Source organism: Nicotiana sylvestris, chromosome 1 (genome assembly GCF_000393655.2).
Source record: "Nicotiana sylvestris chromosome 1, ASM39365v2, whole genome shotgun sequence".
Classification (NCBI taxonomy): domain Eukaryota; kingdom Viridiplantae; phylum Streptophyta; class Magnoliopsida; order Solanales; family Solanaceae; genus Nicotiana; species Nicotiana sylvestris.
In genome coordinates, this window is record NC_091057.1 from 167,217,254 (window position 1) to 167,242,773 (window position 25,520).

At 36.9% G+C, this 25,520-nt stretch overlaps 2 protein-coding genes across 2 annotated transcripts; one reads left to right on the forward strand and one right to left on the reverse strand.

Annotated features, from left to right (window-relative positions):
* Positions 1-3,674: 3,674 nt before the first annotated feature.
* On the forward strand, positions 3,675-5,806 carry LOC104222579 (pentatricopeptide repeat-containing protein At2g45350, chloroplastic). Its single transcript, XM_009773818.2, has one exon. The coding sequence runs from the start codon at positions 3,725-3,727 to the stop codon at positions 5,603-5,605; it is 1,881 nt and encodes a 626-aa protein (XP_009772120.1). The 5' UTR covers positions 3,675-3,724; the 3' UTR covers positions 5,606-5,806.
* Positions 5,807-15,137: 9,331 nt separating this feature from the next.
* LOC104222578 (LRR receptor kinase BAK1) lies at positions 15,138-18,854 on the reverse strand. The gene is made up of 4 exons (XM_009773817.2): positions 18,286-18,854; positions 17,418-17,678; positions 16,388-17,242; positions 15,138-15,893 (listed from the first exon to the last, which is right to left on the reverse strand). Exons 1-4 carry the CDS (start codon positions 18,737-18,739, stop codon positions 15,409-15,411), a joined length of 2,055 nt encoding a protein of 684 aa, XP_009772119.1. The 5' UTR covers positions 18,740-18,854; the 3' UTR covers positions 15,138-15,408.
* Between the last annotated feature and the right edge of the window lie 6,666 nt (positions 18,855-25,520).

The window sequence follows — 25,520 nt, forward strand, 5'->3', positions numbered from 1 at the left end:
AAAAAGCAATAGAAAAATGTTATTATATATATAGTCCAAATGTGTGTGTGTATATATATATTCATGGAAGTGATGCATTGAGGAGTCAACTTCTCCATCTGTTGTAGTTAATTGGTGAATGGCCGGTTTGTGTCAACATACTAGCGATTCCTTAATTGATTAGGCTATGGCAGGCTGTTAATTAACTTATCAAATCTAGAGTGATGAGAATACTTTTTTTCATGTAAGATACGAGCGCTACATCACCTTTAGTTTTTTGTTTTTTCTTTTTTTAGTCTGAATATCTTCCTTAGTTTGTAAAACATCGCCTTCCATCCAGAATAATTTATTTTGCAAACCAAATTGACACTTTTATATCCAAAAATATATGGTTTAGGGCTTTGCCCTTATCCTGTCATCACATATAATAGGATTGAAAAGCAACAAATTATTTGTTCAACTTCAAATGAAGGAACTGTTGGATTTATCGATCCCTTCCGATGATATCTTCCTAAACGAGAGTTGTTAATTATAAAAGCATTAGTTTTCTTGTTTAATTTTTCATGTTGTCTCTTTTTCCATGCATTAAGCGCTAAGCAATCAGTATCAAGAACGAGAGGTGCCAATTAGTTCTTTCGTGGTGAAAACGTGGGATAGTACCTATCTAAATGCTAGTGTTTGCCAAGTCATTGAAAAATAGTAATAGAGACCGATCCACCATAATATATTGGAGTTTGGTGCACATGTGTATGAACTTTCAGCATATTATTCTGGACCAGTATACTTTGCTGGCTCCAGTATAATATACTGGAGTTCCAATATACTTTGCTGGAACTCCAGTATAATATATTGGAGTTCCAGCAAAGTATACTGGAACTCCAAACTCCAGTATAATTTGCTGGAGTTCCAGTATACTTATACTGGAGTTCCAGCAAAGTATACTGGAACTCCAGTATAGTTCTAGTATATTATGCTGGAGTATTTTTCGGTTTTTGAACAGTATTTTTGTTCAAATTTATCTTTACGTGAAAAGTGGCTAAATTTTGATGACTTTTGAAACTATGGCTATTTTTGAATGATCACTTGTAAATCTCGCTATTTTTAAATTGGAATTTTTACATTCTTATGCCATATAGTAAACTATATTACCCTCCATGCTTAACTTTTAATAATATTACCTTCTATGTACATAATTACCATTTATGTACCATTTTAGGGTTTTAATGATATTAATTAGTTTCCTAATTTTACTCAACCGTATATTCCCACTCCTCCAAGTTTCTCTCTCCAAATCCCATCACCTCACTCATGTTCACATATCAAACCACACCCCACGATTTCCTCTTCAAACACCCACGATTTCCTCTTTTAAAACCAGCGAAAATCTGTAACCCCTCCACCATTGACAACCATTAAAAAGCTTTGAAGCTTTGAATTCGAATTTGAGTTTTCAAAAGACATTTGTTTATTTGGATTGGATGTTGTTGCAAAGAATTGAGAAATATCTCTACGTCTCTCTCTATCTCTCAATCCCAAATTTCAGTAATATAAAGCAAAGTAAAAGAGAGCAGCAATTCCACCATTGACAGCCATTAAAAAGCTTTGAAGCTTTGAATTCGAATTTGTGTTTTTAAAAATCACTATTTGTTTGGATTGGGTGCTGTTGAAAATAATTGAGAATATGGTTTGGAGTTTATTTCTCAATTTTGAGGGGTTTTGGTGCAGATTAGACTTGGTTTTGGTTGAATTTCAGATTGAAACTCGAAGAAGAAGAAGAAGAAGAAGAAGAAGAAGAAGAAGAAGAAGAAGAAGAAGAAGAAGAAGAAGAAGAAGAAGAAGAAGAAGAAGAAGAAGAAGAAGAAGAAGAAGAAGAAGAAGAAGAAGAAGAAGAAGACATGACATACATTATATTGCGAAAATTGTAGAAAAATTGTAGACTGTTGTTTATTTATTTTTCTTTTATTCATTTAACTATTGTATGAAAGTTGAACAACATTGTATAAAAATTGTATTTAAGTGGTATTATATTGTAGTTGTATATAACTGAGTAGAAATAATGTATGAAAATTGTAAATAAGTTTTAGATAAGTTGTATAATATATAATTAGTTGTATGAAATTTATTTTTACTATGTATAATTAGTTGTATGAAATTTACTTGTCTTGGTATACTTGTCCTACTTCAATAAAACTTGGTGTACTATCTATTATTATTATACTTTCATATTCCTCTATAACGGGAGATGTTGGCATATCAAGTAACTTTAGTGTTCCAGATGAACCTGCATGAAAATAAAGATAAATTCTGGTATGAACATTTTGAAGATAATTTGTAGAAACATTGAAATTCTGTATTTCATATTAATTTTTCAAATGATATGTAGTTTTATTGTAGAATAAATGTAGACATTTTTGTAGATATTGTGAAAATCTATACTGATATATATATATATATATTTTACTCTGACATGTAGTTTATTTTGTAGATAAAATGTAGATAAAGTGTAGGACATTGATATAAAATCAGAATTTAATAGAAAATATAACAGCACAAACCTGCAACTATGTTCTCATTGGTTATACTCAATTCCATATTGAAATCACAAACAGTTATACATAGCGGATATGATCCTAAGTTTTTGCTTTCCTTTTTCGTCTCCATGTATACACAACTACAATATAATACCACTTAAATATAATTTTTATACAATATTGTTCAACCATCATACATAGTTAAATGAATAAAAGAAAAATAAATAAACAACAGCCTACAATTTTTTTACAATTTCTGCAATATAATGTATGTCATGTTTTCTTCTTCTTCGAGTTTCAATATGAAATTCAGCCAAAACTAAGTCTAATCATCACCAAAACCCTTCAAAATTGAGATATAAACTCCAAACCATATTCCCAATTATTTTCAACAACACTCAATCCAAACAAATAATGATTTTTGAAAACCCAAATTCGAATTCAAAGCTTCAAAGCTTTTTAATGATTGTCAATGGTGGAACTGCTGCTCTCTTTTCCTTTGCTTTGTATTTGATTTCTATAATTTTTTCGGATATATCGATCATTAATTGTTGTGCTATTGTAGAAATCAATAGACTATAACTCGCATCCTCATCGACTACAATGCCACCGACCTGAAATTCTCTAAATCTCCCATAGCTATCTCAATTCCCATTCAGTTGTAGCATAATTGGGATTTTGGACATAATTGTATTTGTTGCAGAAGAATTGTACGTAGAAGATTTAGTCGTTTTTGATTTGTGAAATCAGAAAAAATGTTGAAACACAGTGTATCGCAAAAACAGAGTCGCTAAATTTTGAATCGAAACAGCCGATAATATTAATGCGTGATTTGTGTTGTAAAATATCTGGAAGAATATTTAATTCCCCAATATTAGCATGCCTAAATAAGGAAGCCTACAGCTACAATGATTTCTCATTTAATGAATTGTCTATATTTTGTAGAAATACTATTAGTATGGCGGATAATATGCAAATTATGATGATATTTGGTAATATAGAACGAAAATTTCCACTTTCAATTTCTCCCACATTTATGTCATTTCAACCAAAAATCCATAGGCCAGATATTTTTATGGGCCATTCGTTATAGCCCAATTACCAACAAATATCCAGAAACAATCCCCTTAACCGTTATATTGGCCGTAAGGAAATTAACACACACTTCACTCTGTACATAGCTCAGGAACAAACAATTCGAAGTACTAAAACTGATGCTTCTTCTTGTAGCAAATTCAAGCCAAGCATGGAACTTAACACATCCAACACTTACTTTCTCCCAGAAATGCAAAACGCAAGTGGACATTGATCAAATTCATGCCCGATTGATAACCACAGGACTTGTGAAAAATCCATTTTTGACCACAAAACTTATCTTGAAATTCTCTTCTTCACCTCACACGCCCATTGTTGAATTTGCACGTTTTCTCTTCTTTTCTGATAATTTCTTTTGTTCAAAGCGAAACCAAGGAGACCCATTTCTTTGGAATGTAATAATGAAGTCTTTTTCGCATGGAAATGACCCATATAAGGCTTTTGAAGTGTTTTGTTTGATGCTTGAAAATGGGGTTTTTGTGGATGAGTACTCGTTATCTATAGTGTTGAAAGCTTGTTCTAGGATGGGTTTTGTTAAGTGTGGAATGCAGGTTCATGGACTATTGAGGAAACTAGGATTTGGGTCTGATTTGTTTTTGCAGAATTGTTTGATTTCTATGTATGTGAGGTGTGGGTGTGTTGACTATGGTCACCAAATGTTTGATAGAATGTTGATGAGAGACTCCGTTTCGTATAATACCATGATTGATGGATATGTGAAATGTGGAATGCTGGATGTTGCTTGCTGTTTGTTTGATTTTATGCCAGCGGAGATGAGGAATTTGGTTTCTTGGAATGCTATGCTCACTGGGTATGTCAAATTGGACAAGGGGTTTGACATTGCTTGGGAGCTTTTTGATAAAATGCCCAAACGGGATTTGGTTTCTTGGAATTTGATGCTTTGTTGTTGTGTGAAAAGTGGGAATGTTGAAAAGGCTACTGCTTTGTTTGATGTGATGCCGAAGAAGGATGTCGTCAGCTGGGCTATAATGGTAGATGGGTATGCGAAAATTGGTAAGGTTGATGTTGCAAGACGCTTCTTTGATGACATGCCTGAAAGGGATGTGATTTCTTGCAATGCAATTATGGCTGGGTATGTGAAGAACAGCCACTACCTTGAATCGTTGAAAGTGTTTCATGATATGCTAAGAGAGAGTAGCCTGGCTCCTGATAGTACCAGTCTGTTGATTGCACTTTCTGCAGTTGCAGAATTAGGTTACATCGATGAAGGGATTGCCCTACACTGTTACGTAGAGGAGCATGGGTTTCTTGTGGCTGGAAAGCTTGGTGTCGCTTTGATAGACATGTATGCGAAATGTGGCAGTGTAGATAGTGCAATGGGCCTGTTCAATGATATCCAAGAAAAAACCGTTGATCACTGGAATGCTATGATTGGTGGATTGGCCATTCATGGCTTTGGGGACCTAGCTTTCCAATTGTTCATGGAGATGGAGAGACTTTCATTAGAGATAGATGATATCACATTTATCGCAGTTTTGAATGCTTGTGGCCATTCTGGACTGGTAAAGGAAGGGATGATCTGTTTCGAAATCATGAGAAGGGCACATCATATGGAACCTAAGCTACAGCATTATGGATGCATGGTTGACATCCTTAGCCGAGCAGGGCATGTGGAGGAGGCCATAAAATTTGTCAATGAAATGCCAATCTATCCTAATGATGTAGTTTGGCGAACGTTGCTAAGTTCATGTAGGAATCAAGAAGACATCCACATTGGAGACGAAATGGATAAGCATTTAGTTGGACTAAATTCTCATAATTCAAGTTCCTACGTGCTTTTGTCTAACATATATGCTCAATTTGGTAAGTGGGACTATGTTAGAAGGGTTCGGACAATAATGAAAGAAAGGGACCTGAAGAAAATTGTTGGCAGCAGTAGGATTGAGCTTCAAGGAATTGTCCACGAGTTCTCTGTGGGAGACAAATCCCATGATCAAGTTGAAGAGATCTATTCCACATTACAGATGGTTTGCGTGTAGCTCTGAGGTCTCTCCTTCGTGTTCGAGGAATTAACTACCTCCATTCAGGAAGCCAAATTTAACTAGCCATTTGTTTCTTCTTGGTCCAGACAGGGAAATTATTTTAAGCTTTTTCTCTGTGATTAGCAAAGTACCGGGAAAAACAATCTTGTAGCTTGTAAATTTAGGTCAATGTATTTAATATGGGAAGTTCAAATAGAATTGCAGATAAACACTCTTTTGCCTCCTTCACAATTCCTGGAATCCCCCATCCCACACCCAACTACTTCAAAGTCCAAGGATGTGTGGATGCTAAATTCCACCTGTTAATGGAATAGGCATTGACAGCATTAAAAATAAGATTAAAACATAATGAACAAAAGTATTGACAAGTAAAAAGTAAAGGAGAGCAATTAAAGTTCTTATTTGTTTGGTGCATCACAGAGCTGGATTATTACAGTTTGTGTGTGAGCCAATGCAAGATAAGAGCTTAAAAATGGGCTAGGCTTGTGTGTCATCTTGCAAGGGAGCGTTGCACGGGCTAGGCTTTGGATTCTTTGGGCTGGACCCGGTGTTGGGCCGGTAGGCATGGTCCAGGTTATGTTTTGGCCACTACAGGATGAAAGAGTGAAATTGAAGGATCTAAAATGATCTGATATTATTTGTGAATCGCCGAGTTGGAAACTTACCAAGGTTTAGAATTTCACGTCCTCTTCAAAATTAGGCCATCAACAGCACAAGTTGGGAACCTGTTTGACAAGGATCAGTAGTGTTTTTCAGTTAGGTGGGTTTGTCAAAATGACCCCGGGGCAGAACATGTGTTCCCACTCCACGCTTTCAGTTAGAGTGGGAAACTAGAGTTAGCCTGCTACAGAAAGTCATACTATTCCTATAACTCTGAACTGCCTTAGACCCTTAGCCACCTTAGGTTCCTCCTCCCAAGAATTATTTTAGCACATTGTGATAAAATCATGCTACTTCAATTTCAGCAATAAAAAATACATGAATTAACTAAAGGAGCTAGCTGCTGCAGAAGAATAGGGACCCCCTACAGTGTGATTAGAGTGGAGGCTAAATATTCACAGGTAACACAGAGTAGAAAGTGGCCGAAGCCATAAAGTAGCTTCTCTGGTCACGAGAACCTAGTTTTCTTCAAAAACTGAACGAGCTTAAGTTGTATACGCTAACTACGCAAAATAATTTTTACACTATCAGGTCATCTAATACACATATAGCATAAATAAAATTTTACATTGTCAGCTTATATATAAGTTAAATCCAAACTGAACACGTATTATTTCCACATTCTTTTTTTTTAAAGAATGAAAAACACAAGATCAAGTTTGTGAACTTCACCCTTGTCCCAAGGTCGGCATGTATTCTTGGAAGATTGTTTACCTCGAAAATACGAGTAACAATTAAATTTAATTTGTGGTTTTAAAGATATGTGATTTAGTTCAATACCAATTAATAATTAAGAAATATGAAGTAGAAATGAAAGAAACAAGTGAATCAAACCAATGTTACTCAGCAGCGGTGACCTGACCTCGAGCTTAGTGACCTCGAGGTGGGCTTAGAACAATAAGAACAATTAAGTAAGGAAAGTAAAGTAAAAACAGTAGAGCTAAAGGATGGTTCTCATTAACATTAGGCACGAAGTAGAGAGTATATTCTTTCTTCAATGATTAGATCATGTTACAAAATGATTGGAGTCCCCTTTATATAATAGGGGAACACTAAATAAGGTATATTTCTATTTACAGTAAGAAATATTCTTGATACAGTTGTCTACCTGCCTAGTACGGAATCGTACAATCCTATCCCAAGATTTGCGCCATGATCTTAGGGACGTGACAGGAATCTAGCTCAATCTGTTACAAATCTACAACGGTACTATTTCGGGATCGAGGATACTCGGCTTCGATATTCCTCGTACTCCTATCTCGGGGCATCGCATTCTGTCTTCGAGCTCGAGTCTGGTACATCGGGCTCAAACTCGCCCTTGCCCTCGAGCTTATAAATCGGGTAGCCCCGATTTCTACCGTATACAGATAGTCCCCGCGTTTCTTAGAGTACAATGACAAGAAACGAATTGAGTCCTTGATTTTTACCCCGATTTGCCACGATATCATCATCGTGACCCAAGTGACTGAAACGAAAGCTTGGAAACTGGCTTTTCCCGAGGAAAACTTTGAGAACCTTTAGCGAGTCTGACGGCGGGGAAGATTTTGAGGGCGAAGACACTACTGCCAACAAAGACCGTGCTGCTTAGTTTTTGTGCTCTTAGTAATTTTTTGCTTTTGAGGTTGATCGGCCTTTGCCAGGAACTCTCAATCGTGACCTATAACTTCTTTTAAAGAGCTTTATACAAAGCCCCATTTTTCCTTCCATGGCTTCCGAATTTGTTACCCCTTTGAGCGGGTCAAAGTGCCTTAGCATAAAAGTCTCTTTGAATGTCCAAAGTTTGAGATGGTAATGACTGACAATAAGTTCTGCCCTCGAACGTTTCTGATCAATGGTCCCCGAGTGACCTTTCGAACTTGAACTTAAGTAGCTCTTAGGCTCAACAGTCGATGAGGCAAGGTAGCCTCGGGCTTGATAGTTGAGCGAGTGCACGCTCGAACTTGAAATGAAAATAGTCCTTAGGCCTTATGGCCAGGTAGGACTGCTTATCGTGCGGATTGGGCGGTTATTTACTCTTAACGGTTTGGCTTATCGATTATCGGCTTTTAAATATATTAATCCGCTAGCCACTGATCGAGTCCAACCCTGTACTACTACAAAGTAGTAAGAGAGGTCGAAGCAGCTTTTACCCGAGAAGGTCGGGATCGATTTTCACAAGGAGCTAGAGATTGGAGTTGAGTTTCTATCTAAATTGGAGTTGTGTATTTGTTCCTAATTGCACTTCTAAACATTGTTGGTTTTGATTTTATTTCTAATTTTATACTACTAAGATGCTAAATTAGGTTAAGTAAAGCCAAGATTAAACTATTGAAAGTTGTTCAAATAGATAAAAGGTACTAGGGTAGTGACTTTCTCCTAGGTGGTTAATTGACGGATTCTTGAGTCTAAGGCTAGATTGTCACATTTGGGGAGTATGATATAACCATTGCACGATTCTACTCGCTCTATACCTCTCGGTAGTTCGAGTGATTTTTCCCAATTGACTTCCTCAAGACCAATTGGGTATGCCAATTTATGCAAGCAATTGAGGTTCAAGTCGGGTATTACTATCTCTAGGTTTAACCCTTTAATTGGGGCTATCAATCTCTTGAATACGCCCCAATTCCTTGTTGGACCAATTTCATAGATTAGGAAGAGCCAAAGTTAACTATGCCTAGTGTTTGCAACCACTAATTCAATATTAAAACCCTAAATTAGTCCAAATATCAAACACCCATAGACAATCAAGCATTAAAACACAAGACCCATCAATTACCCACACTAGGGTTAAGCCACAACCCTAACTAATGGGTCTAGCTACTCATGATTATGGAAGAAAACAAAGAAATAGATGAAGAAAAGCCCATAATAATTAATTACTAGATAAAACTTGAAGATTCAATAATGAAATTAAACTAAAATTACTCAAAATGGAAAAGAAGAAGTGTTCACGAGCGCAGCTCTGTCTCAAAATACAACGGATGACCTAAAAATGGGAAAAGAAACTATTTATACTAGGTTAAAAATTCTGGACAAAAATACCCTTCCGAGGCTAGTGCGGACCGCACAAAATCGAGTGTGATCGCACTAAGGCTCTTGGCTAAATAATCTGCCCTCTGCAGTTACCCACCGCGGACCGCACAAAATGCTCTGCGGCTGCGGTGGCTTCTACTGCGGTCGGCATAAAATGGACCGCGAACCGTATTGGCCAGGTTCCTCCAAAATAGCACCTCTCTGAACTTGAGCTTTGCGGACCGCACAAAGTCGAATGCGGCCGTAATGAAGTCAATGCGGTCCATACAAAATACTCTGTGGCCGCATTGCCTGGCTGCCTGAATTGCATACTCTCTGAACCTCATCTTTGCGGACCGCACAGAATGGTGTGCGGCCGCACTGATCCTGCTAGACTGAGCTTGGCCTTGTTCTTGTTACTTGTGCATGTTTCACTCCTTTTTGAGTTGGTTTTTGACAAATTGTTAGCTTGTTGACCAAACCCTGCAATCAAGTACAACATGTGAGCCTTTGGGACTATTTTGTACACATTTCTAAATCAAAACTTAAGCAAGCAGGAGTGTAAATTGCATCATAATCCCTAGTTATCAGCCACCCGATAAGATATTGGGCGGATTGGTATTGGTTTAGCTCTTATCAGGCGATTTATCGACCATTTATTCAAGATTCGATTTGATCACATGGGAAAATTGACGCCTGTTTAGTCATTGGTTTTATTTCAGTTTCTTATTCATGGCTTCTATCTGGTTTACTGTCTGTTGCTTCTGGTCTTTATTTTATGTCCTCTAACGTTTACTTTTCCCTTGTCTGGATATTTTGATCAATAAATTTCATACATAAAACAGTGGATGAATATTAATGCTCCAAGTGCATCAAGAGAAAGGAAATAATGCCTATAATTGCACAATCCACTGCTGGGGATTCAGTTAAAGTTTGTGCCGAACTACATAAAAGAATTAACTGAGTTAAAAGTAAAATACTTTTAGTCCATTCTGCTTGAATTGTTAGAAATATAGAGTGCTGGAAGTCGACGAGATAGAATGTTGGAAGCCTAGAAGTCGACGAGATAGAGTACCGCTGGTGGCTGCTGGTTGAAATTTAGGCGTTAGGGACTTAAGGTTTCTGATTATTTAGGTGTTAGATTAGAGATAGTGCACTGGAAGAGTGGAAGTGAAAGGCTCTTTGATTATTTAATATATATGGAGATAAAAATAAATTATATATATTATATATATATATATATATATATATATATATATATATATATATATATATATATATTCTTAACGGGTTAACGAATTATCCGTTAAGAAAATTGAATAATTCGCCCCCAAACCGATAAGCCGTTAATAAAAAAAATTCAATCTGTTCCCCATCTGTTAAACCGTTAACCCGATACCAATAGGCTATTAAGCTTCGGTTTCGGTTCGATTTTCGGTTTTGGTTCGGTTTTGAGCACCCCTATGGCCAGGTGAGGATTTGCTCGAACTGGAAATAAAGTCCGCCCATAAGCTTTATGAATAGTCCCAGTGAGGGTTTGCTCGAGCTCGAAGTAAAGTTAGCCCATAGGCTTCATGGATAGTCCCCGAGTGTGGGTTTGCTCGGACTCGAGTTAAGATAGCCCGTGGGCTTTTATGATCGAGTGAGGTTCTGCTCGAACTCGAAATAGAGTTAGCCCTTAGGCTTCATAGATAGTCCCCGAGTGAGAATTTTCTCAAATTCGGGTAGCCCTTGGGCTTAGTAATCGAGTGAGTACTTGCTCGAACTTGAGATAGCCCTTAGGCTTTATAATCGAGTGAGGGTTTGCTCGAACTCGAAGTAAAGTTATCCTTTAGTATTTTTTATATTAGCCCTTAGGCTCTTTAAATCGGGTCAATTCGGCGTCTAAAATGGCTATAATTTTTCCCTCCTTTTGGCTAAAAGACTTAGTGAAAATTTCTTTATGCCTTAGCATGTGTTCATTTTTTGTACCCGTTGGGTTTTTCGAAGGTTCAATCAACCAGGACCTGTTCGTGTTAATGCCTCTTGAGTCTTTTCCGAAGGCTGATGTTATCGAAGCTTTTAAATTATTCGAGGGCTGATTTTATCGAAACCCTTTTTGCTTTTGCCAAGGGTAGCCGAGTTTAACCAGTTTTTCGAAGTATTTGAAGGCCTTTAATTTATGGCGGAAGTCGGACATCTCCGAGCCGTATTATTTCGGTCGTAGCCTTTTACATGACCGCAGTTTTTAATATGGCCGTAACCTTTTAATATGGCCGTAGCCTTCGGGTATGTCTCTTGGACTTGTTTCTCAATATCCTCTCGAACTTATCCGAAAGGTTAGTCCCCGAGTATGATGGCCTTGGCCTGTATATCGGGGGGTGCTTCTTTGAGGTCTTATGATTTCGAACTTGGATAGTTCGAGTAGGTAATCCCCGAGTGTTTGAGGTATGCTCGCACTTGGGTAAAGATAGCCCGTGGGCTTTTATGATCGAGTGAGGATTTGTCGAACTCGAAGTAAAGTTAGTCCTTAGGCATCGTAGATAGTCCCCAAATGAGAGTTGCTCGAACTCGGGTTAAGATAGCCCTTGGGCTTTTGTATTCATTACGGATTTCGGACGCCCCCGATGTGCGTTAACTTGGCCGTAGCCTTTTTAGTTCAGAACTTACCCTTTGGGTTTATCTTTCGTTTCACTCTGAGCTTGACCGAAGAGTCAGTCCCTAAGTGGGGTGGCCGTGGTCTGTAAAATCGAGGATCGCCTTTAATGTCTTATGGTCTCGAAATATTGGTAGTTTGAACTTCCGTTGTAATTGGCCCTTAAGCCTGTTTACACAATAAATCAAGGGTATGAAATAGAAAAAATTTCTAGAAGCATGAGATATCCTCAAGGAAAATTACTTCTCTCAATGGAGGATTATACATGCGCACATGTTTGACGTTAGGGCTCGAGTAACCTATATGCGCACGGCTCATCTAACTGTTTGACCCTTACAACTTTTTCCTATTGAGGCCCCATTGTCATGGAGTAATTTCCTTGTAACAAGTGGATATTTGAGGGTAATGCCTCCCAGATCTCGAGGCTTATCTCAGGGAACCTCGGGTACCTATGAACTGCCCTAAGCTAGCACGAACAGTGGTTGCCTCATTAAAAACCTTCTCGGAAAAACCCATTTAGGACAAAGACCGGTCCAAGGGAAAAAGAGTGCAACGCGTGCTTTAATATTCAAAGCTTCGTGTCGATCCTTAGTCGAAAAAATAGAGAGAATCAGAATTGGGTCGTACCTTTATTCGGATTTTGGAGATTTAATATGGTCAAGCCCTAGTGAATTTTGACCTCGACTATTTTTCTTCTCACTTTATGCGAAGCCTATACCCGTTGCCCCTATGGTCTCCGTTGTACGGTTGATATCGATCTCTATTCGACCTTGGCTCTCGATCGACATCCCCTTTTATCCTACCCATAGGCATGCTAGGATAAACGGACCCCGAAAGAGTCCCTAGTTGATCATCTTCGATTCTAATCTTCGCCTAGTACCGATTATGTACCTCTGCCCAAGTGACAGCCGGGTTCTCGAGCAGACTTTGCTTCAACTGACATGAAGCTATAAAACTTCGAGTGTTGAGACCTTGAGCGAAAGCTTGAACGGCCCAGTTATCGGTGACCGAAGGCAAATCCATTCTCTCTACTTGGAACCGAGATACGAATTCCCTAAGCATCTCGTTTTCTTTCTGCCTTACCTTGAAAAGGTCCGACTTCCTCGTTACAATTTTGATGGCTCAGGTGTGTGCTTTTACAGAAGAATCTGCAAGCATAGCAAATGAATTAATAGAATTAGGGGTAAGTTATGATACCATATCAAGGCACCCTTGGACAGAGTCTCCCTGAGCTTCTTAAGCAGTACGGATTCAATTTCATCATCTTCCAAGTCGTTTCCTTTGATGGCGCACATATACGAGGTGACGTGTTCATTTGGATTGGTCGTCCTATTATACTTGGGAATCTTGGGCATTTGAAACTTCTTGGGAATTAGCTTCGGAGCCGCACTAAAGGGGAAGGGTCTTTGCACGAACTTTTTAGAGTCTAGTCCTTCTAAGATCGGGGGTGCCCCCGGTATTTGATCAACACGGGAGTTATAAGTCTCCACTTTTTTATCTTTATCCTCGATTTTCTTCTCCCCAGACTCGATTCTCTTAGTGAGTTCCTTGAGCATCCTCATAATCGTGGGGTCAAGCCCCGAGCCACTTTCACCTGGCCTTTCTAACACTGGTTCAGTACGCCGAGTGTTTACTTGTTCTGCTGTATTTGAAGTTTTATTCTGACTCTGAAGTCGAGCGATGGCGATTTGCTGAGCTTGCAGCATCTCGAATATTACTTGGAGGCTGACCCCCCTCCCCCCCCCCATCTCCTATTCCTGGTGCTCCTTGGCCACTAGATCGGGCTTCCTTGTGTGTATTCCCCCTAGGGTATGTGCTTAAATCCGCGTTTAGAGCAATGTGTGAACTAACATCAACTGGTTCCATATTTGGCACTTCCCCTAGGTTTATCGGTGGTACACCGACCCCTGCATTGTTATTTTCTCCAAGACCTTCGTTGTCGTGAACGAGTGCATTTTGTGAGCTAGACATGTTTCAGGCTGAGAACCAAAAAATCTTGACAAGAAAAAGTGTAAAGACAACGTGTGTAATGAGAATCAGTAAAGAAACAATCACTATTATCTTTAGCCCCACGGTGGGCGCTAAACTGTTTACCTCAAAAATACGAGTAACAATTAAATTTTATTTGTGGTTTTAAAGATATGTGATTTAGTTCAATACCAATTAATAATCAAGAAATATAAAGTAGAAATGAAAGAGACAAGTGAATCAAACCAATGTTACTCAGCATCGGTGACCTCGAGCTTAGTGACCTCGAGGTGGGTTTAGAATAATAAGAACAATTAAGTAAGGAAAGTAAAGTAAGAGCAGTAGAGCTAAAGGATGGTTCTGATGAACAGTAGGCAAGAAGTAGAGAGTATATTCTTTTTTCAACGATTAGATCATGTTACAAAATGATTGGGGTCCTTTTTATATAATAGGGGTACCCTAAATAAGGTATATTTCCATTTACAATAAGGAATATTCTTGATACAGTTGTCTAACCGCCTAGTACGGAATTGTACAATCCTATCCCGAGATTTGCGCCATGATCTTGGGGATGTGGCAGGAATATAGCTCATTCTGTTACAAATCCGCAACGGTACTATTTCGGGATTGAGGATACTCGGCTTCGATATTCCTCGTACTCCTATCTCCGGGCATCGTATTCTATCTTCGAGCTCGAGTCTGGTCCATCGGGCTCGAACTCGGCCTCGCCCTCAAGCTTATAACTCGGATAGCCCCGATTTCTACTGTATACAAAGATGAAGTAAAATAATAAGTCTGGACATAAAGAAGAGTCAATTTTTGCTGCAATGCTTTTCAAGTGATGGGAGGGGGCATTATGTCCTGGTTGGTTCCAGCCAAAATTTTATACTTATTTACTTGTTTGGATTTTCTGGTGGTGGAATCAAACGTCAGAAGATACACATGTTGGGATTGGAAGAATTTGGATCTTAGCTGGAGTAAGAAGTTGTTTTGCCATCTTGATTTGGGTTACATCATATTCTGGAGAGTAAGTTGGACCATTCACTTTTATCAATTTGTAGTGCTCAAATTGACAAATGTCCAAAATATATATAGCCTAGTATACTCTATTTCATTATCTTCTCTTTGTTTTCTTTTGCTCCTTTTTCCTCTTTTTTTCCTTTTTAAGATTACTGCAGAAGTAGAGTTACTGTTTTCTTGAAGTACATTTCATACTAGAGAAATGATCTCTGGTTAAAAGACTATTCTACAAAATCTGATACTAAAGAAAAGTACTACTATAACAAAGAGGTCATTTCTGATTCCCAGCAGTTAATGATAAATAGAGATTGCAGTTCTGATACACTAAGTTTGCAAGTAGAGAAAACTTGCTTAGAATCATGGTCAAGTTACAAAATACAAGAGAACTGATGTCCTGAGGCTATCCCCGTCCAGGTGCATTAGTACTAACCTATATGGAACAGGCAATCAACACTCATGTGCATCAATAAGCAGTTAGTATCAGGCTCCTAATGGTCATTTGACAATTTGGATGTTGATCTAGCATTCACGACTTGGTGGAGATTAGATCATTCAGTTCTTGCATGACGATTTCAATGTTTGGCCTCTGATTTGGTGACTCTTGAGTGCAAAGTAAAGCAACCTTTGCCATCTGGACTGCCTCAGCTTCTACAAAATTGCCCCCAAGTTTTGGATCAATGAAGTCTTCGTATCTGCACAACTCTGCCCCTTGATGGTTCGAGTGGGTGATTCTGCGCTTTCCGGAGAGAATCTGAAATATAATCACACCAAATGCGTAGAGATCACTCTTTTCAGTGAACCTGCCGGTGGTTGTATACTCGGGAGCTAGGTAGCCCATTGCAGCACTTTCCTTGAGCGTTGAGAAGACTATGTCATCTGCAAGTAGTTTTGGCAGACCAGAATCTGAGAGCAATGGGTTGTAACGCTGGTCAATGAGTACTTTTTCAGCTGATATATTTCTATGGACTAGAGCAGGTTTGTTTCCCTTGTTTCCATGCAAATACTGAATACCTGTTATAAACAACAGAAATCAGTTTTTGGTATACAAATAACATGGGCAAGAAAAATTTAACCACAAGAGATGTATAGGCAAAAAGACTGTGCTGCCAAAACCTGTAGAAAGACTTAAGTGGTGAACACCGAGCTCAAGCAACATGCTTGGTAGGGTACTATCTACAAAGAAATCGGCACTAGAATTTCCTTTGCTGTCCAGGATATTAATGTACCCACTAATATGGACTATCTTTTTCCGGATTAAAGCTCACAATATATTATAGGAGTAATTAGCAGTTCTATTTGACGCTCGATCATTTCTAACTTCAGTGGATCTTGAATGTTGGAAGATACAACAAAAACATTAGTTTCTATTCGTTCTATCATTCAGATGTAAACCATCTGCTAATAGCACATGAAGTTTCTCGTATAGCTAAGATCTTATGGAATATAAATTTGCTTGTCAAAGTGCTACAACAAAAACATGAGACAATAATCAAACAGTAGCTCACCTCTGGCAACGCCTTTGATTATGTGAAGTCTGGTAGACCAATCGAGGACCTTTCCTTTTCCATCCTTCACGTCAAGGTACTGCAACAAATTTCCATTGGGGACAAAATCATAGATCAGAAAGCACTCTCCCCTGCCTTTTGAACAGCAAAAGCCTCTCAACCTCAGAAGATTTTCATGTTTCAATGAAGTTAAGAGCTTTAGTCCCTTGAGAAATTCAGTTTCATCAGACTTGCAGCTAGTCTTCGAAATGCACTTAATAGCAACAGAAGACCCATCCCTCAGTGTCCCTTTATAAACGGCTGTGAAATTACTCTTGCCTAACAAATTTGCCTCTGAAAAATACAGTGTAGCAGACTCAACTTCATCCAAATTGAACATAAAGCTCTCAAATACTTCCTGAGAGAAAGCACTTCCACCTCGACCTTTGCCCAAAGGATCCCACCCATTGGAATACTCCAGGCTGATGAGGGGCGACGCGCTTCTTCTAGAGACCTCCTTCACCTCATCAGTACTCAGTCGCCTATCAGAAGAATCAAGAGTACCTCCAATTTTCTGTTTCCGACGGCGGTACCATGAAAATGTGAAAAGCCCAGTTACTGCTACTGCAACAAAAAGTGCAATAACACCAACAACCACAGCAGTTTGTGATTTTCTAGACTGACTCATTTGTTTTGCTTGCACATTAGCAGACTCTGGGATGTCTTTTGTCGGGAGACGATTTGAACCAGGTTGAAATGGTTGTGGTCTATTTTGGTTTAGACCAGAAACAGTGCAAAGTTTCAATGAAGAAAATTCAATTCCACATAAATCCGGGTTGTTTGCATACTGAAATCCTTCATTCAGTCTCTTTAAGGCTTCATTTCATCCATTTGCCCAAACCACAAAGACCAAAAAAAGAGAGTTAGCTTTCCTTTCTAATAGTAAACAGTGGGATGCATATCCGGGGAAAAATATAAATTGCAGCATTTTATGAAGCATCTTAAACATGAAATAAGGATAAAGATACTATTAAGCAAATCATTGAATTACCTAGAGGGACATTGCCAGAGAGGGTATTATTTCTGATATCAAGAACTTCTAGCTTAGGAGCATTAGCCAGTTTTACTGGAATCGACCCGAAGAAATTATTGAAGCTCAAGTCAAGTCTGGTTAACATCTCCAAGTCTCCCAAGCTTGCAGGAATTGCTCCAGTTAACTGATTGACTTGCAAAGCAAGAACACTGAGCTTCTTCAGAGCCCCAATTTGATTGGGTATGCTTCCAGTCAACTGGTTATAGCATAGTTGCAACACTGTACCAAAAAAAATGAAATGGAGCCTCAATAATTTTGTTCTAGATTTCATTGCACAAATATAGCAGAAAAGGGACTAACCTAACCGAGTGACAAGAAATTAGCAAGTTTGGTAGCATGTTTGGAACTTTATTCAAACATTAGTCCATATTGAAGCTCAAAGCAATAGGAAAAGGGATTAATAACAGAGAAAATCTAAACAAAACAAAGATAGAGGCTTTTTCAAGTGTTTCATACTCTAATCACCCTAACTGAAAGCTACATAGGAACAAAAATCACCTCATCAAAGATACAAACCTCTTTCATACAACCTTATAATGACTAAGGATAACTAAAAATTGAAGCTTTTTCAAGAAAAAAACATAAGCATTGTGAAATAGCTGAATAACTAACAGCAAATCATTAGCCTCCAAGGAGCATTATCACTTCTTGAGCAAGCTACCCATTTCATTAAGAGAGTTATAGATCTATTTTGCAAGGTTCAAATACTCATTCAAAATAAGTCAATATTAGGCATCAAGCTAAAAAAATTTCACCATAACTTGTCCAAAAAAAAAAAGCAAAGACAGCAACTTTTCTCAGCAACAAAAGTAAAAATGAACCTAACCTTGAAGATTAGACATATTTCCAACCTCAGTAGGAATAACACCAGAGAGATTATTCACATTGAGATACAAATCTGAGAGCTGAGTTAAGTTAGCAATTTCTTTAGGTACAACACCATGTAGCTTGTTGAAGTGCAAGTACAACCCAGACAAGCTCTGAAGCTGACCAATCTCAGGTGGTATTTTCCCACTAAGATCTTTGCCTTGCAAAGAAATGTTAACAACTTGACCAAGCTCATTACAAGCTATACCTTCAAAAGAACCATTGCATGGGTCAGTAGCATTCGCTGACCATGATGAAAGAATGAGATTTTTTGGGTCCAAAGAAGCTTTAATACTCATTAGTAAAGATAAAGGAGTTTTAGTAACAATGGGATCAGAAAAAACTCTTTGTTGTGGGTATGCTAGGATTAAGATGAATAAGAAAATGGGGGAGAGAAAAGAGAGAGAACCCATGTTTAGTTTTGCAAGAAAATGGTGGAGAGAGTTTTGTGGGGATGTTGTTTTGGTGACAAAAATCAAGAAAAGAGTGTTGGCTTTTGTGAAGAAGATATAGCAGTGTGTGACTGATAACTACTGGTGTAGGGATGATTATAATATGCAGAAAGAAGAAACTATACAAGACTCCAATTTGAATCTTGGTAACTGGAGTAACCAGTAACCGGTAACTAGCCAGCATGGGAACTGAGAATACCATAATTTTGAATTATCTATGAATTATAGCCTGTTTGGCAAGGTCCGAGGCCAAAAGCATTTTTTTTTAAAGTACTTTGTTTTATTACGCTTCATTTCTGTAACAGTTTGTTTTTACGGTTCAAACCCGTGACCTTCTAGGCACATGACAGTAATACTATCAGTTACTCTAAGACTCCCTTTCTTTAAAAAAAAATTAAGTGTTTGGCTAAGCTTTTACTTAGAAGAAAAAGGGCAGCTCAGTGCACTAAGCTCCCGTTATGCGCGGATCCGGAGAAAGGCCGGACTACAAGGGTCTATCGTATGCAGTCTTACCTTACATTTCTGCAAGAGGCTGTTTTCACGGCTCAAACCCGTGACCTCATGGTCACATGGCAGCAATTTTACCAATTACGTGAAGGCTCCCCTTCAAATAAAGTGCTTTTGAGTAGAAGTAAAAGTATTTTTTGAAAAGCAGGAAAAAAATAGTTTCTATTCATAAGCACTTTTGAGAAAAAATACACTTAGAATCACTTTTTTTACAGCTTGGTCTAATAACACTAATTATTGTTCATAAGTGATTTTCAAGTTAATTAGTTAAACATAAATTGATTCTCACCAAAAGTACTTTTTAGAAAAACACTCTCGAGGAAAAACGCTTCTAAAATTAAAATAAACTGATTTTAGAAGATCGGCCGAAGAGGCTATTAGAAATTACAAAAGAAGTACCCTATAAGTTATTTAAAAGAATTATAACTAAAATATAAATATATGTAGTATTATAGTATATGGTTAAAAATTAAACTTTTGATGTTCAGATAATAAATGTAGTCACATACAAGATATAAATCGGGGGTATACTATTTTTTCCTTTTGAGGGTTAAACAAAAGGTTTTGATTTTCTATTTGAGGGATAAACAAAAGGTTTTGATTTTCCATTTGAGGGATGAACAAAAGGTTTTGAGGGACTAAGGATTTGGGAGGGATTCATTTTTGTGAATTCTTTTTTAGTAAAATGACAGTCAAAATAATAGTAGAGGACTACTGTAATCTGTCTAGCAGTAGTACGTTTTGTCATAAATGTAGAAAACATGTTGGTTGGTTTTGAATTTTAAATTTTTGTTTTTATCAGTTGCTCAAGGCATTAATACCTTGTGTCATTTTGAATTTCTTGGGCAGTAATTTTTCCAAATCAAGAAATGCTGATCTCAGTAATTTATTCTTTGAAAAGAATCAAAAAAAATTTCATTTTTGCACCCTCCATTCCCAATTTCTGTGAATGCGTTCAAATTTCAAAAAGTTAAACAAATTATATTTTGATCTTAATTTTTTATATGTTTTTTAATATTTTAAATTATTAATTATTGTGGCTTATAGTACTTTCTATGTAGTTTCTAAATATGTAAACTGTATTTCAAAAAATTTAAAGATTTTATATTCAAATGCGTAATCAAAATTAAAAGGTTTGATCTCGAAAAAACAAAAAATATAACATAGATGAAACATGTTGATGTAAAATAAAGAGTTCCTGTAATTCTTTTTCTTTATTAGTTTAGTAATTTTTCCAATAACTTCAAAGGTTTTTCATTTTTAACAGTTTCCAGTGCTCCTGACGAACTTTAACTTGTCTGCAAAAAGTCCAATTAACAAGGAAGAAGAAAAAGGAGATTACTTCAATTTTTTACTTTTTACCTCCACCAAAAAAGCTTCTTTGGTGAAAAAAACAAAATAAAGGGAATCTTCAAAGAGGAAAAGAAAAGAAGATTTGATATGAAAATAAATTAACATTGAAGTATACAAGCATGGGTTGCTTTCACAAATTGACAAGAAAATACAAAAGGACAAAATATAATTAGTAGTAGTAAATTGATTATAGCTGGTGCAGAATCACATGACATAATTTCTTGTTTTGTTAATAAACTTTAGGAGATAGTCATTTTCATGCTTGGAATACATGCTCTAGATAAAGAAGTCTTTTCCAATGCCTACTTTGTGGGAAAATAAAGAGAGAGAAAAAGTACTAATAACAATAAACCAAAAATGAAGTTTGAAAAAGAGTAAACATAGAAAAGGGCCCATAATAGAAAAAGGTATGGAATTGAATTCATAAGACTCTCAATCACATCTCCAACCAGAAAATCTTCTTGCAAATTATTTTTCAAGAACTTTTTTTTATAGAAGTTTAAAAAATATATTAAGGTGAGATTGAGAGAAAAAGACAAGATAACGACGCGAACACACCAAATTGGTCGTTACATAAAGTGACATATTTCATCGTTACGTAACGACGGATTTAATGATATGATACAATAAAATTTAAGTAACAATCAAAATAAACATTGTATTTAAAGTAACAATACGATACAATATAACAAGTAACAACCATCCAAACAATGACTCATCCGTATAGCGTCTTTTGCTTGCTAGCTAGCTATATATAGATATCCCTTTTCACTTAAAAAAAACAAGCTGTTAGAAAAAGAAAAGTAAAAATGAGAGTGATGTGTCACAACTGTGAGTCTGTGAAGTTTTTTCACCAACAGAAGCTAAAGAATGAACTTCCAAGTTACTTTTCTAAAGTGGAGAGCCGAGTCAGTGTGTAGTGATTGTCTTTTTGGTTTGGCTTTCACATATAGGGTAGCTAGTAAGTATGTAGTAAAAGTAAATAAAGTGTTGCTGGTGTGTTGTCCTTACCAAGCACATAAAACACAACTTGTGAATGCAATATCCATCATTCCACATTTGAACTTGTGAATTTTATGTTTACCAGTACTAGTCCTTATGAATATTATAATTCTGGTTCAATTGATATGGCGTAATTAGATTGGACATGATTTAAAAAAAAATACAACAGCAACAACCTTCCAATATATTCTCACGAGTGGGATCTGAAAAGGGTGAGATGTATACAGTCTTACCCCTACTTTGGACGGACAAAAAAGCTGTTTTCGATAGATGATTTAAAAAAAATAAAGACTTTAAATTTATAGTCTTAAATATGTTATATTTGTATGGTTTTAAGATTATTAAAACTTATGGTATTAAACAGCAACAACAACAACCTAGTAAAATCCCACTAGCGGGCAAAGAAACATGTGGAATGAAATTTTAGCGGGCAGTTCGGTGCACAAAGCATCCCGCGTTCATGCAAGGTCCAGGGAAGGGCCGCACCCCAGGGGGTGTGATGTAGGCTGCCTACCCTGATGCAAGCATCAGTGGCTGATTCCATGGCTCGAACCCGTGACCTATAGGTCACATAGAGACAATTTGACTGTTGCTCCAAGACTCCCTTCACTTATGGTATTAAACATGCTATAATATTTGCTTAGTTATAAAAGTTGTCACTAAAGCTAAATGTGACGATCAAGTTAAATTATTTTTCAAATTTAAAAAAATGATTTTTTTTTAAAACGAAATGGACTAATAAGAAAATAATATCATTCTTTCTAACCAATGGATCAATAACTTTCTCCTTTTTTATTTTGCTTTTATATGGCTCTATAATCATTGTACTGCCCGCCAACTTACTTATTTCATGGAATCAATTGTAGTTCACAGTTGATGGATGTCCAACCCACCCACCCACTTGTTGCCTCATTCTCAACTCAGCCCATAGCTAGATACTTGGGCCTCGTTTGGTTATTCTAAATGGTAGAGGGTCAAATATACCTCTGTACTATTGAATATAATATTTAGAAAGACTCCATTATACTATTGGTACTTTTGAGTCACTACCGTCACTGTATTAAATATTTGTACCCTTTCATTAACGGAGGGGATACGTGTTCAATCTCTGTGTAATTTTCAGAGCCAATTTAAATACACATCTCACAATCAACTACCCGACCCACCCATTTGAATAACACATACCCAATTAAATGAAACGACCCCACTTAAATAAAAACCCTTCTTATTTTACACCGGTCAGCCCTAGTTTTGTCTCTTTTTTCTAAGTCCGAGTTCTTTACTAAAGTTTGGCAATAGAAGGTCTGCGCATGAAGTTTGGCGATTTAGGGTTGGACGAGTTCAAAGATACCATCCTTCTTCATGAAATTGTTTACTTTTTTGTTTTTTAGTCGATTTGTTATGCTATTTTGTTGAATGTTCTAGCTGGTATGGGTTTGTGTTCTAGGGTTTCAAATAATTTCTTAAAGGTGGTTTAGGATTTCTTATTTTTGTATTGTTTACATTTTCTGTTGTTATCTAGATAGTCCCATATAAATTTGGTTACTTTTTGCTTGATAGTAAAGAAATGGGTCCCTTAAATCATTTGCATGTCTGGCATTTTTGGGGTTATTTGTTGTGTTGTGAATTCTTTATTAAGGGAGGGCCCTCATAGTGCCACTCTAAATGCAGATTTTGTCTTTCTTTATTGTTGGGGAAGGGGGACCTCACATGTTTATTCCTATTTTTTATGCCTCTTTTGCTAGAATTCTTTATTGTTTTCTAAATTTTTTTGTCTTTTCTTTGTTGCATGTTTGCAGAAAGTCAGTGATGGTATTAATTGACTTAATATTTAATTAAGGCGGTGACTAGATTTGCAACCCACAAGTGCTATACTCAAAGAAAGTGCAGTATATTAAGAAAGGATATGACCCAAACCTTCTATCTTTTGATGTTTTAGTCAATGAGTTCGTAGAAAATCTGGGGTATGTAGGGGTTCAACAACTAATAATTGAAGGCCCTTCTAGTACACTTTATGAGATTGTAGGGGATGAGGGTATTAGACATTTGTTGAAGCTAATTTGTAATGAATATAAAGTAATCAACTTGTTTGCTGTTGATGAATATGATCCCCCTTGCATAGTATATCCAATATTGTAGATTATAATGTGAATGAGGTTGACACTGATTGCAGCTTAAGTGATATAGGGTCTGACTCTAGTTCTGATTCTGATGGGTATGATTCTGAAGAACTGAAACTGTTAAAATCACAAAAAAGAGGGACATAACTGAACAACTTAGTGAGTACAAGGAGTTGTATAAGGGTATGACCTTTAAGGATACTGCAGAAACTAGGAAGTGTCTTGTGTTATATTCTTTGGCCAATAAGAAAGAACTGAAATTGGAGAAGAGTGACAAGATTAGGGTTAGGTATACTTGCACAAACACAAAAGACTGCCCTTTTGTTTGTTTAGTATCCAAGGAAGGGGATGTTGGGGTTAAAATTAAGACCCTAAATCCAAACCATAGTTGTGGCACTTCATTTGATAATTCTACGGTTGACTATCACACAATAGCAGTTGTGTAATCGTGTAAATATGCAGTTGTGTTCTGCAGGTATAAATATGCAGTTCTGCAATCGTGTTCACTTGAAATATGCAACTGATTACTACACTACTGCAAGCAACTGGTGCAATCAATACCTTTTTAATACACACTAACTAAGAAGAACTGAACACAAAGGACATGAAATAAAAAACTCCATTGCAATTAACTTTATCCGAAATACAAAATAAAGTAATGAAATCAAAAACTTCATTACAAAATACTACATAATGTCCACCAACATAATGCTATATATTTAGAGCTTCATTTCATCAAGAAAGCCATAACAAATCCAACAAATAGTGCGCATGAAATTATAATGAATATCTTCAACTTCAACACTTTTTCTTCCAACTCTCTTGCTTTGCTCTCTTCAACAATATTTATAGCCACTAATGCATCCACTTTTTGCATCAGTTTGTCCCTTTCAATCTTTCACGCATCCAATGCCTTATTCAGGGTAATAAGTTTAACTTGATCAACATCAAACTTTGACTTGAAATTGTTAATAACAACCAAAGCTCTGTCAGGTAAGACTTCGTCTTGCCACTCCCAAAAACCACATGATTCATTCTTACAAACAAAATCAATACAAAATAGCTCACAAAACTAACAAAATTGGAATTTTGTAAAAATTGTCAAAATTATATAAATCTATAGATATATATCACTTACTTCAGGTTTCGTGCACTTATAAAATCTCCTACAAGGGCTATAAATAGTGGTTGAAGTGAAGTGGTTGGCAATATCACCACAAAAGCACCTCTTTTTTGAAGAACAATTGGATTCAGACATTGAGCACCCACTTATCCAGCCTAAATTGATAAGGGAAAGAAACAAAATTGAACAGATACAGGTGAATTCAAGTTCGACTATGGAGGACACAATTTCAGTGTAGAGATGAGTTAGATTATGAAATAAAACTGATACAGACGAGGGTTTTAATTTAATTGGGTATTGGGTTATTGAAATGTGTGGGTCGAGTAGTTAATTGTAAAATGGGTATTTAAGTTGGGTCTGAAAATTGCATAGACATTGAACACGTGTCCCCTTTGTTAATGAAAGGGTACAAATATTTAATACTATAACGGTAGGGACTCAAAAGTACCAATAGTATAACGAAGCCTTTCTAAATACTATATTCAATGGTACTGTGACGACCCAAAGGGCCATAACCTGTTTTTAATTGAATTCTGTGCCTCTGAGGCCTTGAAAACCTCATTTAGAGCAGCCTCGATTTGCGTGCATAGTTCGGGCACGCAGCCGAAAAGCTTAAATATGAAATTCTGTGAAAAAT